The sequence below is a fragment of the Anarrhichthys ocellatus genome, unplaced genomic scaffold (assembly GCF_004355925.1).
Source record: "Anarrhichthys ocellatus isolate YVR2014 unplaced genomic scaffold, GSC_Weel_1.0 scaffold58, whole genome shotgun sequence".
Lineage (NCBI taxonomy): Eukaryota > Metazoa > Chordata > Actinopteri > Perciformes > Anarhichadidae > Anarrhichthys > Anarrhichthys ocellatus.
This window is the reverse complement of record NW_022280088.1, coordinates 2,335,761-2,355,123: the sequence shown is the minus strand read 5'-3', so window position 1 is coordinate 2,355,123 and position 19,363 is coordinate 2,335,761. Positions and strand designations below refer to the sequence as shown.

General features: G+C 41.2%; 1 protein-coding gene across 3 annotated transcripts in view; it reads right to left on the bottom strand.

Annotated features, from left to right (window-relative positions):
- gstcd (glutathione S-transferase, C-terminal domain containing) overlaps nucleotides 1-19,246 on the bottom strand; it is a 49,108-nt gene extending 29,862 nt beyond the window's left edge. For all 3 annotated transcript variants that reach the window (XR_004213621.1, XR_004213622.1, XM_031871411.1), the window contains exons 1-5: nucleotides 19,163-19,246; nucleotides 18,584-19,009; nucleotides 17,050-17,508; nucleotides 15,403-15,672; nucleotides 11,084-11,177 (exon numbers count right to left, since the gene is read on the bottom strand). Coding sequence is in view for 1 of the 3 variants with exons in the window: in XM_031871411.1 (XP_031727271.1) it covers nucleotides 11,084-11,177; nucleotides 15,403-15,672; nucleotides 17,050-17,508; nucleotides 18,584-18,994 (1,234 nt within the window). In the remaining 2 variants the exon portion in view is untranslated. The remainder of the gene's footprint in view (nucleotides 1-11,083; nucleotides 11,178-15,402; nucleotides 15,673-17,049; nucleotides 17,509-18,583; nucleotides 19,010-19,162) is intronic.
- Between the last annotated feature and the right edge of the window lie 117 nt (nucleotides 19,247-19,363).

Below are 19,363 nucleotides of genomic sequence, written 5' to 3'. Positions count from 1 at the left end.
CTAACTCTGTCTGTTAACATTTCTCACAAAATATAAACCAAAATAACTCAATTAAAACAATGTAAAATGTTGAAAAAGGATACGTTTGTGCCAGTAACTGAGAGGATATGAGTTATGATTTCACTAATCAGAGCTACGTTACATGGAGCCCACACTGTACTTAAAATACAGTACTGTAAATGTAAATGGGATCCTACAGATCACAGTGTAAAAGTGAACCATCACATCACCAGGTGATCGAGACAGAAGACAATGAGATTAAGGAACAGCAATGTTCCTGTACAGCCGGGTAGGTCTTTATTCATTGTTACAATCATTATAAGGCAAAAATCAGCATGTGCATACATTCAGTGTACCTTCAATAGCTTGCGCATAGAAGTGCTAACGGTAGTTAATGATGTGCTAACGTACTCTGCTAATGTTAGCGCCACAGGTTTTACCCTGTCCGGGTAACGAGTGTCACTATTGCACAACGTTTCGCCATCACTAGCGTGAAATCCGGTTGAAAGTCGATTCATTAGGTGCTACGCTATGATTGGTCTGTCTGAGTTCGAGGGCGGGACATAGCAACGGGTCCATTGTTTATTTAAAAGCCACTATTGTTACCAGAATGTAGAACAAAAAAACTCCCGCAAGCTGTCTTCCTTACCTGCATTCAGAGATATTTAGTGACAATGCATCTGTCTCCTGAAGAAGGTTTATGTGCCGAAACGTCACAAAATATCTCTTAATGCAGGTAAAGAAAACAGTGTGCGGAAGCTTTTTTGTTCTGTATTGTCGACCATAGGCTATCTCCAACGCACCTGTTGACCTACTGGGGTGCAAAAGTTTGCTCTTTTTAGGTACCAGAATGTAAAAAATGTAGAGCTATGGAGGCCCCTGCAACTTAGGTGATTTATATTTATTGTTAAATGATCTGCAGATGCAGAAACAGACAAAACACACACATAATGACAACTCACCCCTATGGCAGTAAGCCAACACCATGCAGGTGTACAAAACATGAGGGTAAACTTCTTAAACGACAAGATGCTGAACACAGACAGCTGAGACACACATGCCGAAATCCATACACAACCTTCTTTTGAGCCAAATCAGATGTGGGCACTGGGGGAGGTCCCTGCCACAGCAGGAGAGCATCTCACAGCACAAACTGATACCAAATATGACACGTAATCTATTACAGTGTTCACCAGACGCAGAACATAATAATAAGCTTTTCTTTTTGCCCATGCTGACAAAATGAGGAATTTCAATAGGATACGTTTTTTTAGGGACGAGGAGGAGAACAAATACAAAAGCGATACATGTAGTGGTGGGAATGGTAAAGTGCTTTAATTGTGTTGTCACGACTTTGTGAAAATGAATAAAAAATATTAAAGCAGTGCTTATGGACTGAGGTTGAGTAGGAGAAAGTAAAAAGGGCGAGAGATTAATGTAATGAGACTGCAGGGCAGGCAGGCAAAGAAGGAACGCAGAAATAAATAGAGAGACAAAATAAAGAGATGTAAACTATTACAGAGAAATAGGGAAAAGATGAAGAAAAGCAGACAGAAGGAGATATTCAAAAAGATATAAAACAAACACAACAGATAAAATGAAAGTACAAACGCACACAACTTGCTTTTCACTCAAACCTGTTCTGCGATTCTGTAAATGAACAACAGTCTCTGCGTGAACACGTCTTTCCTAAAGTGCCAAGCCACAAATTGTGCAAATGTAACCGACAGATGTACTGAGCATCTTTCCAAATGAACTATCATGTCACTGTTTTGAACTTTCAGTTGCTAATTTGAGTTACTGAATTGTTTTAGGACCACAGTGGAACATATTATTCATCAAATCAGGATGTGTCACTCATTTATTTTCTGCTACACCCTCTGCTTTATAGGTGTAACAAATGCAGATCTGTTTTCTTTACTGTAATAATAGTGAGAAACTTTCTGTTGAGATATTTTTGTTTTATTTAGTTTTGTATATGCATATAAGGGTCATCTCATAGATTTCTATACAATCTGTTGCCTATTAGAAAGAATGCAAGTGTAAGGCATGCTTTTGCTTTTGCTTAACTTTTTAGAACAGGGAGTTGGAGCTACTTTAATTATTGTTTATCCTGTCTTATCTTGACCTATAAAAAAATACATCCTAATGTATTTGTCAATTCTATTTTGTATCATTTATCTGACTCTGCAAAGTAACTAAAATGCAGTGGAGTAAAAAGAACAAAATGTATTGTAGTGGAGTAGAAGTGTAGAAAATGGATGTAAAGTACCTCAATATTGCACTTGTGTTAATGTACTTTGCTACTTTCCACCACAGGGGATACCATAAAACTGCACTTATCGTTTCTGAGTAAGACCAAAGCACATCTCTATGAAGGCAAAAGTCAAAAATGATCAACAACGAGAAGAAAAGTGATTGCATACAATCTTCCCTCAAATGTCATCTCTACATTAGAAACATTTTAAATATATTAATAGCCAAAGCGTGTTAGACTGTGCTCCAAAAAGAAAAGCATGTGGAGAGATTTACTTATACATTCTCCTCAGGGCCGAAAACACGAGTCAGTAATTAATTATGAGACGAGTGAAACGGCATAAGAAACACTATGTAATCCGAAACACACTGAAAGCAGGTACTGGTTAGGCAAATTTTCTCCCTGCTCCATACCAACTCTGCAATGCCTCACCAGAGATTGTTGAACAAAACAAAACTAAGGAGAGAAATGAATATTCATGATATGACATTTGCAGGGAGCTCATCATGGAGGCAGCCAGTGGCTCTGCATTTAAATAGGCACAACTCAAACATCGCTGCAAATAGTGAAACTCTGCGGTACAACTCCAGGGAGTCTAGATGTGTTTGAACTTGAATCGTTGAAATAAAGTGCCAATTATCCCTCTAATTGGGAGTAACAAAGCTGGCTGTCTGTTGTGCTTGGTCCCATGTTTACTGCGTATCTTTAAATCTCCAATTTAAAGCCTCTAATGAGTTCAATTAATTGAGAATGAGAGGAGTGATTTGGGAGCCAGAGCCTGTTGTTTAGAGCTGTAAGCCCAAGGGAATGAGGTGTTAACCAAATGCCAGCACGACGTATAAACTGATACCCCGGCTAATGTTCAATAACAACATTTTCATCAAATCACATCTATGCATTTGTGTTATTAACATATGCTCTCCAAAAACTCTATGATCTCTGGTTTTAATAACAGGCAATTTACCTTTAATTGCGCACGCACTGACAGCTTTAAATGAACACACACCTCTCCTTGAAGGCAAACACTTAAACACAAGCAGCTGTTCGCCATGCTAGCCGAGTGGCTCTAGGCAATGTCGTTCTGTTGGACGACCGCACCACAACAGACAAAAACATCTCCATAATTATTGCAGGAATCGTTGTAAAATATTGCACAAATATTGAGTGTCCTGCGAAGATGAAGCCTACTGATGGTACCAACGTTCTACCACTTCAGTAGAAATGATATTAAGTTTGCGGTGCATTGACTTTTCATCTAGCACCACCATGCTACTACTGTTAATAGTCAGATCCCTGCAAAACTATGCTTGCTAAACTAAGATGGTGAATAAAGTAAACATTTTACTGCTTAACTTCATTCAGCATGTTAGCATTGTGACTGTGAGCTTGTTAGCTGACATTATCATTTAACTGAAAGCACCAGTTGTGCAGTACAGCCTCAAAGAGCTGCTAGCATGAGTCTTTTTTTTTTGCAGAAATGTCCCGTCTCAAGAACATGTGTGCAAAGGGTTCAAGGCTTGTCTGGTACATTTGCTCTTCAAGAACTGTTGCAAGTCCTACTAATTCCTTTGCAACTCTACGTTTCCCCCGATCAAATATTCTACGAGACACTCAGTGGCGGAATATTTTATTCATTACAAGCATTCGAAGTGGGAGAGTTGAATTTGTGAAAGTTGACAAGACTCAGGCTTACGTCAACGAAGACTGGTATGAGTAGAATTTGTGTGTGCATAGAAAGTGTTTGAGGTGAAAATCAAGCGACTAATCATCCACCTAGATTACCCTCGACATGTGTCTGACAGAAGCCTAAGGATGGCAAGCGCCTTTTGACAAGAATCTGACAGGCAGACACTTTTTTTTTTTTTTATGATCTTGCTTCGACTTTACTCGTGTCACTTGTTTTGAACTCACAACCCCCCCCCAAAAAAATGCATTTTGAAAAGAACACAGAGGGAGAAAGGGGGAGATTCAGTCAACATAATCTCTCGACTAAGCTTATGTAGTAATGTGAAGGCTAGCAGTTAAAGCAACCTGTGACGAAGCCTGCTGCGTTTCTCTCAGCAGAGCTCCATTCAGCCTGACAGCTGGACAGGAAAGAACAGCCTTGTACACAGACTCCAATTCTGAATGGACGACTAAAGTGTTGTGCACAAGCTCCACGGATAAGACAGGGAAATGTACATGTGTTCAGACAGAGTCAAATCAAAATGTTTTCAATCAACCACATTTCTACTTTCTCTGGAATTGGATGTAAATGACTTCAATATGCGTTTAACTTTGGATTCAAAGAGTTACAATCAAATCTTATCCCTCATTCACTACTGAAGGTGCATCACTAAACATGAGGACTGGGATACAGAGAGATGGGTGAGAACATGTGTGCAAACAGTTGCCCAGCAGATGCAAAACAACATTAGAATTCTTTTGAAGTCTTGTTTTTGGCCACTTGGCAAGGGATTGAAATATTTGCTCTCCTTTTAGCTCTGTTTTTTTTGTCTCCAGCAAGTCCTGAGGGAAATATCTGGCTCTTAAGCTGCTAAATGTTCATCAGCTTAAAAGCTCTATACAGCTGATGGGAACGGCAGGTCACATTATCACTTCATCCAGAAAAACACATTTAATACAACAAAGCCGTATGATTTTCTCATCGGATCTGATCTTTTGTTAAAAACAGCCTTACACACAACTCTGACTATAACTTATAAAGATAATTACTTCTACAAATACCTTGCAAGCAATGAAATGTAACAGATGTCGTGTCATGATCATCTTAAAAGAAAATAAAATGTAACGAGTGGGAAGATGAAATCTTTGCAATGTTCCTTCATTTAAAGTTAACGATAATGCACTAGAGTTAAGTGCAGCTGAGAGAAACTGTTAAGGAAATAAAGAAAACGTAAAGGGAAGTTCATAAATCTGGTTGTGTGTCAAATCCAGCTAATAATCTTTATCTAAATTATAGTGCGATGATATGCCGGAGGGGAAATCACATCTATTACAGGCAGCCAAACTGATTTACCAGTGGATGAAATCAACGCAGCGTCACTGTATCAGAACACAGAATATAAACACAGGCGGGGGGAAAGTGCATCTCCACGTACAAAATTAAATATTTGAAAGTTGTTGTTGGATTGATATTTTATCTTTGATGCATCTTACAGATAGGTCTTCCTATTCCAGAAGCAATATGGTAAGCATCTGAGGGGCATCTGGAAGCTAAACATGACAGATGTTTAGCTACTTATTGGACTTCTGGTGTGGCTAACATTTCTACTGGGATTTAAATCACAAATACGATGAAGATGACGCAGAAGGTGAAGGAGTAGAAAGTTGAAGCTCAGCTTGAAGCAACATAGTTAAAAAAAAAAAAAAAAAAAAAACACCTTTTAATTCCACCTCTTAAAGCTGTGAAACCACTTAGCACTGCTTGGCCATTGTATTGCTGATCAACCCTTCAGTAAAGCGTGAAACAAAAAATGTTTTTGAGCCTGTAACATACAATGTGTAGCTATAAAAAAACAAACAAAGAAATACAGATAAGATTTCTAAATATTCCCTTTTGAGAAGACTCTTTGGATGGAAATTGAAAATTTGACTGAATATGGAGGATGTTCAAAGAATAGTTCAACATTTTGAGAAATATGCTCATTCGCTTTCTTGCCAAGAGTTAGATGAGAAGATGGATACCACTGTCATGTCTGCACGGTAAATATCAAGCTACAGCCAGCTGGAAACAGGAGCAAACAGCTGGCCTGCTTTGTCCAAAGCAGAGTCCAAAATGAGCACTCACTAGTTGCCAAATGTGAGGGAATTTTGCCTTTTGGCGAGTAAATTATCATGCCAATAAAGCTTCTTTGAATCGAATTGAATTGAATTAAGAGAAGTTAGCAACAACTTTGGCCCAGGCTCACTGAAACACCTTTAAAGTGGACGAGCTATTCTCATTTCAGTCAAGCCGACCTCTCCGCGTTTTCTCAGCATCCTATTTTTAAGTGTAATGTTTTCAGTAGTTCAGTATGTTGATAATAAGCCTAATTGGTCATCCATCTTTGTTTTGTCTTTGCAGTTTGGATGAGCAAAAAGCACCTTCAGAAATGATCCTTCTTTCACTTCAAGGCAAACACCACTGAATGTACCGATTCAAATGTTCTACACTAAAGCGTTGAAACAGTTGTATTCATATTTTTCCACAGTTTGTGTTACTACTATTAATACTGTACAATACTATAAAATGTATTGAGAATCCCATGTGACATCCAAGATGACATGCTAAATAGTAAATTGCAATAGTAAAAAGCAATTTATTACTTTTGTTTGTTGTAGGTAGGTCCAAAGGCAACAGAATCTACCCACACCTCAAACACTCACTAATTAATATCTTGTCGTTTAATCCTTGCATGTAAAAACACCTCACTGTGGTGTCAGAGGGGGTTATCTGCTGGACTATCTGTTGGAGAGGCACAGGAACTTACTGGAGTCTCCGCTGGTTGCCTGGTTTATGCAGAGATTTTTATGTTAAGATGTTGAATTATGACTGGAAAAAAAATAAAAACTGTGAGAAGACATCTAATTGTTCAGCCTTTTCTTCTACTTCTACCAAACCCAAAGACTAAAAAAATCTCAATGACATCTCTGCTGTAGTCGAAGGAGGGAGACAAAAGACAAATTGGGCCAGTTTTCACACCAGTAGTTCAACTTCTGTCATACTGTCGTAACCTAAGAAGAAGACGTGTGAACTCATCTCATCTCCTTGTACCAAAACAACCCGAGGTCGGAACAGCAGCAGGTCTCAAGCATGACAACTATGCAGTTTCCAAACCAGCCCTCCCTTTTTATGCCCAATTGTCTCGTTCACCCCTCTTTCCCTGCCTTGTTTTCTCCTGATAACCCTTGTCTCTCTCCAGGCTGTCTCACCCCTATCTCAATCTCCCACTGTAACACACTCCATCATTCTAACCCGCTTTGTTTTGGGCTGCCTCCCCCTCCTCCCTCTATTAAGTGAAGCGCTGCAGACAAGACGTCGACTGCTCCATACAATGGCCCCTGTATTCACATGGCTGTTTATGTGTCTGCAGACAGTGGGGGCAACAACATAAACAGCTCCCATGCACAGAGGTCCCTTTGTTCCTCTACACTGAATATACCTGAGCATAAGTGACTATTGTTACCAATGAATGGGTCAATACACTGAGCAATGTCTAAATAAGGCATAGTGTTGTAGAGGTGCATGAATGTGTGATTATCTTTCCTCTGTTTTGCAGAAGTAGATATTAACTACACGTCTGAAAGAAACCAACAGTGGAGTCATAAAGTTTCAAGACAGTGATGGTCTTTATTGTTTGGCTCTATACCAGCATAACAGATTTGAAATTAAACAACTGACACGGGGTTAAAGTGCTGACTTTCAGATTTAAGGGCGTTTGGATGTGTTCACATTCACATATTGGCTGTGCAAATTGTAGCCTATTTTACCCTTCAGAATATGGATAAAAAGGGCTGGAATTTCTACACGCTTCACTGAATGTGAACAGTCAAATTAAAGCTAAAAGTCAGCACTTTGACCTCCTTGTCATTGTTTTCACTATACAGCCAATGCTTTGGAGTCAGGCAGCAACCCGGGTCTGAAAAGTGAAGTGAAGTTCCTTAAACTTGCATTCTTTCTAATGGCCATCAGGGGGCGACTCCTCTTGACGTAAAAAAAAAAAAAAGTCTGACTGTATAGATGTGTATAAGGATTACTTGATTTATTACCTTATTATAAATTGTAAAAATTGTGTTTATGGTCTCAATCGCTAGTTTCAAGTGTTCTTCAATACATCACGAGGTTCATTCAGTAAATGATGGCTATTTTGTGATTGACATGTCGCTACCACGGTGTTGTCTGTTCTGGGAGTCATCTGTGTTTTTGTCTTTCAACTTTAACCCTTTCACAGCGTCTTTTCAGTTCATGAAAATAAATTGTAATGTTTTGGGTCGGATAAAAATGTCTTATTCAGCGTTCGGTTGTACTTGTTTGCTCCACCCTCTTGTGTCACTTGTGGTTGCAAAAAATCTAAAACTAACCAAGATGGTGACGGACAAAAACACGAGGCTTCAAAACGGCAGCGCATAAACCACTGGGTGACGTGGTCCACTTCTTATATTCAGTCATGCAAGTACAGAGCCAGAACCAAACCATTCAAATAGTGTATATGCACTTACATAAAAATGGTAAGTCAATACATAGAAAAAAGCCAGCTTTCAAATGTGTGTCATATTAGTGTTTCCAGGTATGGAAATATGTATGCATATGTAAGGGGAAACCTTCCCTGTGGGTGTGGGCATGTGTGCAGTCATAGGTAGACATAGATGGGAAAGCCCACGCGCTGGGGTTCAGTACAAATTGTCTGCCTTCAGTCTTTGCTCCTCTTTAATTACACAGCACTGAAACACAGCGGCTGCCTACCTACAAGCCTAATACTGCAGAAGGAGATATCAACAGCGCCGTTTATCATGCAGAGTGCCGACAAAAGTGGGCCGACTAAAACGTAGTCTCTCTCTCGTTCTCAGAATAGATACACTGCCCACATCGTCAAGAGCACTTCTGTTGAAATGTCAGCGGGGTTTTAGGGATAGAAGCAGATGATCCATTTGTATAGTGGGAATACATGAATATGCTATAAATTACAGCTAGTACAGTGCAGTCAAAAATATAGACATAAAATGAGGATGTTTTTCATTGAGTTGACTCTAATCTAGCATTTTCAATTTGAAACAATGACTATCAAGTTAAAGTGCTGGCTTTTTGTTCAAATACATTACCACAGCTACTATACTACCACTACACTGTTCTCATCCACTTCGATTCATTGCGTTCATTTCAGAACAATACAGAAGGGCAATGATTCCAAATGTGCGGACAGAGTTAGTAAAGAGTGAGTCTGTCCTCATATTGCTGACTTTATTGTAGATGTAATAAAAATAATCAAGTCATAAACCAATTAAAGCTTTCAAATGAAGGTCATACTGGATTGATGTGTATGGAATATTCACACCACCGGAAAATGGTTCACGTAGAATATAAATTGTATTTGTGGTGAATGTTGTTTGATGAATCAATGAATAAATACATACCAATGAAGTGATATTAATTATTAGGGCTGCTTAAATTATTGATTCATCTGCAAGTTATTTTACAGATTAATCATAGTTAGAAATTGCCAATAAAATGTGTGTTAAAGTTTCCCAAAGTCCAAAAACCAAAGATATTCACTTTATTATCATACATGACAAAGTAAAGCACCAGCTTCTCACACATTTCAGTAGCTGGGACCAGTGAATGTTCTGCACTTTTGCTTTTAAAGTGACAAAAACAATTATTGGATTATCAAAATATCATTGAATCATTGCAGTTCTATGAGTCGAAGCAAAATAAGTAAGAGATGATCTGCAAATTGGGGATTTCAGTGAACAGGTAAGACACAGCAACATAGCATGAGGTCACTGTATCATGTATATTCTCTCAGTTTAAACATTCCCATTAATTATTTTGTGAAACACACTGTAACCGAGTGTCTAAAAAGTACAATAGAAGTAAAGATTATGTTTACTTCCGATACAATTCTTCTTGTTTAGTTTCAAAGTTATTCGGAGGTTTATTCACATGACACTGTACGGGGGTAATGAAGTGTAAGCTAGACACTAGAGTCGAGAGAGGCAAGAAGCTGAACTCGCGGTGCCACACACACACGGACATCTTGATAATGAAATACCTCTCCAGCTTCAATTTCCTGTTATCTGATAAGTGGAGGAATAAGCGATGAGCGTGAACTTCTGCTTATCAAATTTCCTGAATAAGTGAAAAGGACAGGATGCAAGAAATGAAGGCATAACCCAACAATGAAGAGAAAATGAAACATGTAAATATTCATATCATGTATATATTCTCGTCTTTATGAACCCCTCCATTTCCTTACAAACAATGACAATGATATATTACTGCTGCTCCAACACATGCATTCATACCATTTAGCATCGCTACCGACGCAGACGTCTCACAAGTAAGAAGAAAAACAATGCAGGCAAGAGAAAGGGAGCCGGAGAAACATTGAGATTTCTTCTCCCTGCTTCACCGGTGCCACCTGGGGCAGCAATCAACAACCCTTCCATTGCCTATTAGATACTCTCACTGCAATCAGTAACCATTAAGGCACATGCACAGGTTCCACGTCGCACAATCGTTATTTGAGCCTTCAGTGTGTGTGTGCGCACGCATTGGTTTTGTGGGCTTCTGCTGTGCCGAGTCTGTTTAAGTCAAAGACCTATTTCACACTTTCGCAAGACAAAATAAGGAGAACAACACATCAAGATAAGCACTTTAGAATTCATTAGGGGGGCCTCATGGGGAACAGCATCCAGCTGAGGCTCAACACAACACTCTGCAAGTGTCAGTGGCTTCATATTTTTTCTTTTTAGGGGCATGACGGTGCCACTGAAGATCACCAGGCAACATACAAGGAAGATTTTATGGAAATATTTAAGAGAATTCCTCATATATAGTGTCAGTAGCAATTTGTCTAGACTTTCACCAAGCAATAGGGTGAAGGAGAGAGGGAGTAGGTGCGATGTAGAGGCATACAGATTAAAAGAGTGAGGAGGTAAAATGATGAAAGGAAGAGGTTTTAACGCTGATGGGGAAGAGTTAGGGGTTAGAAACAAGAACAAGAAAACAGAAAAACAAAAAGGAAACAAGCCAAAGGAGCAACAGGAGAGATTGCGAGGGCAGAAGGGCCCGAGGAAGATGGAGAAAGCAAACAGGAACGCCACAAGGCAGAGATTTGACTTTACCTTCAGTGGGGCTGATGGCTCCTGGTAAGCTGTCCCATGGGAGGGTCCAGTCAGGGCAAGGGTGAGGCGTGAACACGGCCTCGATGCCACTTTCCTGAGGGAGGAACACACGAATACACAAGTTACCATAGAAACCCCTCTACAGCCTTCAGGCTCAGTGGTCCAAATGGCGGTAATGAAGTGATTTAAAGAGTGCCATTCTTAAATAACCCCTTTGTTACATTGCTCCCGCTGGTCTGAGGCTACACCTGAGAAAAGGCCACTGCTACTGCACTTATACTCCTCTCAAGAGACAAACACAACTACACTCCTGTGCATCCAATCCACTTCAGCAAAATGCTGGAGAAACACTTCAAAGTGCACACAAGTCAAAGCACTTTCCTTTCTTCTTCTCTCTCTGATGATAAGAGGGTTACAAATGTAAGCCTGTGCTTCAGCACAGTCTATAAAAGGCAGGAAATGTCTAGAGAGTCTTTTATCGCTGCCAACAATTAAATACAAAAAGATCTCTTCAGGGAAAATCTTTTCTAACAGCTGCATATTTGCCATCAGTGGACTACCTAATCTAATGTGACAATAGGTCTGCATGGCCACTAATAAATATGACATCATCTTATGATTAAGGTGTAAAAGAGGTGTGTGGTACAGGCAGAATGTCAGCCACATTTCTCTTAATTTCCTAAGTATTGTGGTCTCTGACAATATTAACTCTTTTCGTTTAAATCACACTAATGTGAGGCCTTATTCAAGTCTTTTATGCTGTCACAATGTGTGTATTTAGTTACCACTACAACAATTGATTGTGCTAATGCATAATATCATAACCAACTTAAAAAACAAACATCTATGTTACAGAGGATAGTATTATCAAGGTGCAATATGCAGTATACCTCCTATCAGAGCATATTACCCAGTATATACAGAGAAATAACTCGACGACATAAACTGAAGGCTACACAAATATTAACAGTTGCGTGATGTAATGCAACACAAAACAACAGCCCTGAATAAACCATTTTACTAAAAATAATTTTTCTTTTGCCGTCACCACTACTTCCTTTGTTTGTGTGTTGACTACAGTAACCTGGGGCTGAATTGTGTAGTGTTGCGTAACATTACATTATAATCAACATTTTCCTTTCTAATATTTCCTCTAGTTAATTTACTTTAAGAGGAGGAGCAAACACATCAAGCACACAACAATGTAATGCATTCTGACACAAAAACAGCATAAACTACAGCCTCAAAATGACCCTCGTTAACTCAGCACCATTTTAACCGTTTTAACAGACTTAAAAAATTAATTTAAACAAATGATTCAGTGTTAAACTCATCCAACACACAATGTGTCTACAGCCATGGTCCAAAATGATTGTTAATGATTTAACTGAACATCTCATTTTATTGAAACACTAAAAGAAGGTAAGTTATTATACATTAACACATTTAAAAGATACTGTGGATGCCTTGCACAATGGCATCCTGGCAAGTAAAGATCTGTGCAAAAGGACAAGCTGCAACACTGCGGTTCAAAAGATCGAGCGTTGACATCAGTTAGGCCACATTTTCCCGATGCACCGGTCATGCTCTGAAGTTAAGATGGACACTACATACAAGCTGGTAGAGCCGAGTCTCAAATAACAAGCAATGGCCAAACCCTCCTGCCCAACGGAGGACCGTAAGGAGTAAGTAACCTGCCACACAGCTGTTTAGTTTCACTTTCCATGGTCAGGGACAGACGCAGACGACTTTCAGTAATCACAGTTTCTGGCACACCAGTTTTCCTGTCAACATTCTGCCTCGTGTCTCTCCGTCTCCCTCTGTGTGTTTGTCTCCGTCTCCTATCCGTGTGAATCCTGTGCTTCAGGTTTGCTGCCTGTTTGTTTGTGTAGCGCGTCCTCTTTTCAGGTTACGTGGTGGAGAGCAGGTAGTGGTAGTTTGGAGAGTTTTTCCCTTATCCAAATCGAGGGTCAAAAAATGACAGAGGCAGCTGAATGCTGTACAGACTGTCAAACACCCCTGGGGCAGATTTGTGATATTGGGCGATGTAATTAAGACAGACTAGACTTGCCAACAGAAAATGCAACTAATCCTGTTAACTCACTAATCTTCCTTCTCTGGACCACCCCCATATTTTACTAATTGAATTTTTGGCTAATGTTAGTAACTGTGTTTAGAGGCCTGTCAATCAACGTGTCAGTGACAGCAGGCAGGTGTTAGTCTTGGATTTCGAATTTTGGTAGCGGGGCTACTCTTTTGTTTACATTAGGATCACAGTGTTGCGCCTCTACAGCTCATTGCACAGGCAGTTTGACTGGCATGCATCAGTGTGTGTTAACTGAAGTGAGTAGGAGGGAGAGTTTATGAGCCATTTATATTGTGGATAGAGTAGCGGGATGAGTCCGGTGCCTCTGGTTAGCAGCAGTGAGGGATCGCGTGTCAGACGGCAGACCTCTCTGTCACCATGTACTTGCCCCGGGATGCACACAATCATATACGAGGACATATGCGCACACACGCGCACACACACACACACACACACAAACCCCCACCAACCCCTTGGCCAAGACAACACAACAGCTGCAGTGCAGACATGATGGTGGCGACACGCAGCCATCCTTATAATCCCTCTAGTCAAAGAAAGAATGGTGGCCATTGTGTGTGTGTGTGTGTGTGTGTGTACAGGCATGCCTCTCAGTTTTAATGTCTGATTTCAACCTGCTATGAAAACTGTCATTTGTGCACATCTGTGCCCGTCTAAATTCAATCCAGCAGCATGGCATGTTAAAGGCAAATCCCATCCTGACCACCCAGCTCACACATCCGCCTCATCCAAACTGTCCAAATACTGCGTTCTCCCCTTTGCTCTCTTCCCATCTTTAAAAACAACAACAACAACAACAACAACAACACATTGTTATCGACACTTAGCCAGCAGGACATCACAGGAATATCTGTGCTGAGAGAGCAGAGCAACAAGGCCAAGTGAACAGTCTGAAAGCTTAGAGCAGCGAGAGGTTAGTCAGGGCTGAGGAGACAGTCTCCTTTTGAACAGCTGGGTCTGCTTATCTCCTTCTGGAAAAGCTAGTAGAAAAAAAAAAATAGTGCAGCGGCAATATTTGGTGTGCTGTAGAGCAAAGAATCCTATACATTTGTGTGACTGTGTGTTGTGTGCCTCTGGCCAAAGCTTCCTGAGGGAACTGCATTTTAAGAGCGTGGACACATTATGCTACTGTTGTGTGCCGTCTTGTCTCTTTACAATAAGATTTTGAGCCATTACTACAAACTACTTAGTCTGACTATAAAACTTTTGTTTTCTTTTGGACTGGATTCATTGTTTTTATTGCACCTGAAATGAGCATAAGCTGAATGTGCATTGTCGGCACTATTGCAAGTGGCCACAGGATCCAGTGCACTTTACAATGCACTGAGGGCAGTACAATACTGTTGATATAAACAGATTATATTATTCTTTTAAGACTGGTTACTTTTTTTATTAGTTTGTATTGATTGATAAAAAATAAAAACAGTAAAAAAAATTACTGTGAGAAGAAAATCATGTATACAGACAAGCATCTTAAAAAAGCCCACTTAAAATGTTAATTCTGTGACTGAGAGCACTTAACGGTTAAGCACTGGCAGAAAGGCAAAACATTTAACGAGTAAGAGAGTCTGCCAGAAGCCAAAACATGAACTTAGAGATACACTCTTGAAGGCACAATCGGCAGAAAATGGGTAAATGAAATTACACTGATAACAGTTAAAGGAGCAATATACGACATTGAGAGCATTAATAAAGCAGGGAGCAACTATTAAAGATATAGTGGAATAATGTCTACCTGAGCAGAGAATGAAGTGACTTTCCCTCTCTGTGCGTTGTTATCAGAGCTTCTCTGTGCTTTGTTGACCTAGCCGGGCCGGCCGTAAGTGCTTTTAATGCATGGTAGTGCACGTGAGCGTGACCCCCCCTGGCTAGCTTTTGGCCGGTGCTCTGCACTGCTCTCATACAGCGGTTACAGCCGATAACGCCATCCCATCAGACAGAGTCGTCGCAGAAGCATAGCACCCAAGCTCCGGTTCCCCCTCAGGTATACACCGTTAGCTCCGTCAGCACGTTTGCCGTTAGCTACGAGCCCCCGGCTCAGGCGTCGCCATGTTGAGAGGCAATCTAGATCTCGTATTATGCACCTTTAACAACCAATTGGAGCCCTAAAACCCTCTACCTGTACTGTGAAGGGACACTGGAACCGGGTGTGAGAGCATGTTTGCTGAAAGAGAGAGGAACAACATGATAAGTAAAAGGAAATGTTATAATTTACTTGAAGTTTGGTCAGTGTGGGCCTGGGGCCGCCAACAAAGGGAGGCTGCGCGGTCATCTCCTGGTCTTCTTCTAGCTCCAATAGGCTACTTTGGACGTCCTCTGCTGAAGGCCCCGGGAGGCTGGACATGAGAACTTGGGGGATGGAAAGAGCCATGCCACACTCCTTGGCAGCCCGAAGGACCCCAGGTACCTCCTGAACACGGCTGTACCAACGCAGCAGGTGGGGGAGCTGGTGCAGAGAGCTCGCAGCATGTGCTTGAAGGGAACACTATCAAAGGAAAGAAAAGGAATGAAAGAGAAAAGGGAGAAAAAAAACAAAGAGATATTGATTAAGTGACTCATCTGACACGTCATCTCCAGTGGAGCGAGACGTCAGGTTCCACTAGAATTCACTCATCACACTGGTGGTCGGACAGACACGAGGGGCCGGCAAGAACAATCATCAAAACAGAGTTGGCAGGAAGATGAGGGTAAAGACACAAACAGAGACATGATCAGAGGCGCAGTGCCACTGTGTGTGACTATGTGTGGAAGACGGAAGACAGAGACGGGGACACAGACCCGGGGGGGGGGGGGAGAGACACTCCGTAGTGAGACATGTGGGTGGAGCGGAAAACATCCGACGTGGCTGCATGTCTCGTGGACAGTGATGTGGCCGTTAAAAGGAGACACGCTAGGCTGAGTGTGAAACTGGAAACCACTGGAGCACAGCTGACTACTAAAAGCCTCATTGTGAGAACTTCAGTCGGTTCCCACAGTCGAGGAATAGTTGGGAGGCGGCTGAAGGGTGAAATGGAGGTTGAGACCCACTTCACTGGTTGACAGTGCGGCATTCCTGATCAATAACAATACACCAGTGAACTAAATAGACGCTCTGATCTCCACTGCAGTTACTGTAATTGCTGCTACCAACTTAACCTGTAAACTATGCGATCATTCTATGTCATGAATATTCAGAAAATGTTCATGAGCTTGCAGAATTCTTTTTTTTTTTTAAGCTAAGAGTTTTAAGGTCAATATAAACACCCACCAATTATTGATCCATTGCAGAGAAAGAAAAAAGTAATCTGCTGCATTAGAGTAGAAACCCTACCATACACTGTTATCAGGCTGTGCCAGGTGGCTCTAGACCCCCTTTGAGAGCACAACCTGCGCCAAGTGTGATGCAGAGAGTCTTCTTAACTCAAGTTTCTGCATGGATGGATCTGAAAGGAGCTGGGTGTACTGCCTGCTCACCCTGACCAGAGTGTCAAAACCATAAGTCATGCATAATTAGACCAGTCATCATAATAAAGATGAGTCTGTAAATACACGTATATGTATCTATACGAGGTGACAGCAGACTTAAGTCGCGTGTGCTACCGTTGAGACAAAGCCTTGCGTGGCTTCACTTCATTGCTCACAGCACAATAATGAGTATATTGCTTACAGTAAATTTTATAATGTTCACAGTGTGTCATGCATGTAAAGTATAAGGCTGACAGAGGAAATATAACCATTAACAATCACATTAAAAGCATTTGACGTGTATTCATGACCCTTAATTATGCAAAAACGTAAGGCAGTAATAAGACCAGGATCCTTAGTCACAAGGGTTCATTACTGACAACACTCAAACATGAATCATGACCTCCGAGGCCCTTACCAAGTACTGGTAGATGCATGGCAGCAGCACCAGGTCAGTCAGAGTGAAGTACAGTCCTTCTGCAAACACATGCTGCAGCGGAGGCAGGTCTGTGGTCTTCACTTTCCTGATCTCAGAGTTCTCTCTGGTGGTCATAGTTGGAACTGAATCCACGGACAGCTTGGCCAGAGCCGCCCTGAGCTCAAGTCTGTCACTGACCTGAGGCGATCGCCCGGGCTTGGACTCGGTGTCCGGGTTCCCTTTGCCTTCAGGGGACTCGTTCTTTTCATTCCGTCTCTGCTCTTGGAGTTTCTGTCTCCGTATCTTGTCGTCATTGTGGACTTTGACGGGCTCCGCGAGCCTCCGCTCTAGGGTGAGGATGGAGAGAGGCAGCTGCTGATATTGATTGGTGGGATTTTTGAGGTGTTCTTCAACAGCAGAGGGGATTCCAATTTCACACAGTCTGGTCCACTTGCTCACCTGAGTGCAAGGAAAGAAAAGATGTTTACGGTCAAATGCCGCAGGTGCTCAAAATAGATCATTGTTTAATTGTTTATTATTGCGATACGTTATATTCTATAAATATATCATATTATATTTTATCCGTCTAAGTATGATGCTGCTGACACTTTAACCAAACCCCAATCAACATGTTGTAATAGTACATCGACCCTGGTCATATTGCGTCGTTGTTATAGTAAAATAAACGTTAATTTGGAATAAAAACTTTGCTAGACAATGTAAAATAGTTTATCCAGTGAGGGCTGGAAATTTCATCAGGTGAGGAATTAGATCAGAATTGAGAACAACCGACGACAACAATGATAATGCTTTATTTTAAAAAGGTGAATATTTAACATCTCCGAGGAAGTCACTGGTGAAGAACGAAGTAACGTTGAACTCAACAGTACCACAAGCTGTGGGGCAATTATTTTACTTTTGTTAGATGTATAAGTTTATAAGCCGTTGCAGAATTCCAGAGGAACTTCCTTAAATGACCTACTTCATTGAAACCCAACTAAATGTGTTTTCATTTTTTATTTACTGTATGCTGACCTGCAGTGGGTTCTATGAGCAATTAATCAGAATGAATCATTTGGAAGTAAATTGAACACTGTCAATTGTCCCTATGATTAAAACCAAATGATGTCCTTTTTCTGAAAAGAAGATAAAAGATAAAAGAAGATAAAATCAAGTGTTACTGGTATTTTGACAGGCTAACACATAAGCATTATGCCACTATGTAATCTGGATTCACAGTAATGATGATTATGTAGTCATTATATTTGCTCGCACACCTGTACACACTGAGTGATAGATGCGGAGTCAAAGGGTCAAATCTCCTGCGATTTCATAAATGCCTGGAGCCAAAAATGCCCCAGCCTCGCAATAAACTTCACAACAAGTTTTGCTAAAGTTTCAACCTTTTAAAGCAGCCATCTACATCACAAGTAGGTGGAGTTGTGCTAGAAACCCCCCACCATGATCGATGCTACACATCAGGGGACTTTGTTTACTTGCACTTTGATTACGTGTGTCCTTGCTTGCCACTGACCTCAGCACAGGCCTTCAGACAGGTCTTCTTGAAGCCGAGCAGTGCCAACACATCCTTTCTAGAAGGGTCGGCCTCCAGGGCCTTGTTGATGACGTGTCTCAGGACCACCGCCAGCCCTGCCCTGCAGAGCATCCCAGTCTCATCCAGAACTGCAGGCCGACGGCAGCCCCTCACCAACTGCGGCAGAGCCTCCAACTGAACGTCAGACACTTCCAAACCCTCTGGCAGCTGACTCCTCAGTGATTGGGAGCTGGCAGGTCTGGTGAAGACGAGGAAAACTTTGAAAGACTTGCACTCGCTGTAGGACAGGAGAAACAGGGCGATGGAGGTGTGCAGCGGAAGACGCGGCTCCTCATTTTGGCAGCAAACGTCTAGAAAGAGGGAGAGATGCTTTTCCTCGGTGTGCTTCATCGTTAATTAATAGTGCTGTGAATGAAAAAAACAAGGAAGATGTTAACAGGTGACGTTAATTTGCTTTAGAAAAGTGTTCAGATGTCTTTTCATGAATGGCAACAAGAACGTGTTGGCTGAGATACAACGTAAGACCCGGTGCATGAAATGACATTAATAGATACTTACAACTGCTTTAGTAATGTAGATATAACACACCGGCAATTTCAATAAAAGCACGTTGTCCACGCTTCCTGTTCAAGCTTCTTCTTCTTCTTGCCTTGTGTTAATACTAGCTTAGCTCCACAGCGCCATCTGCTGCCTGATAGCAACACCTACGAATCAATACTGATGAGAAAATATAAAAACGTTACATGCATTTTAATTCCT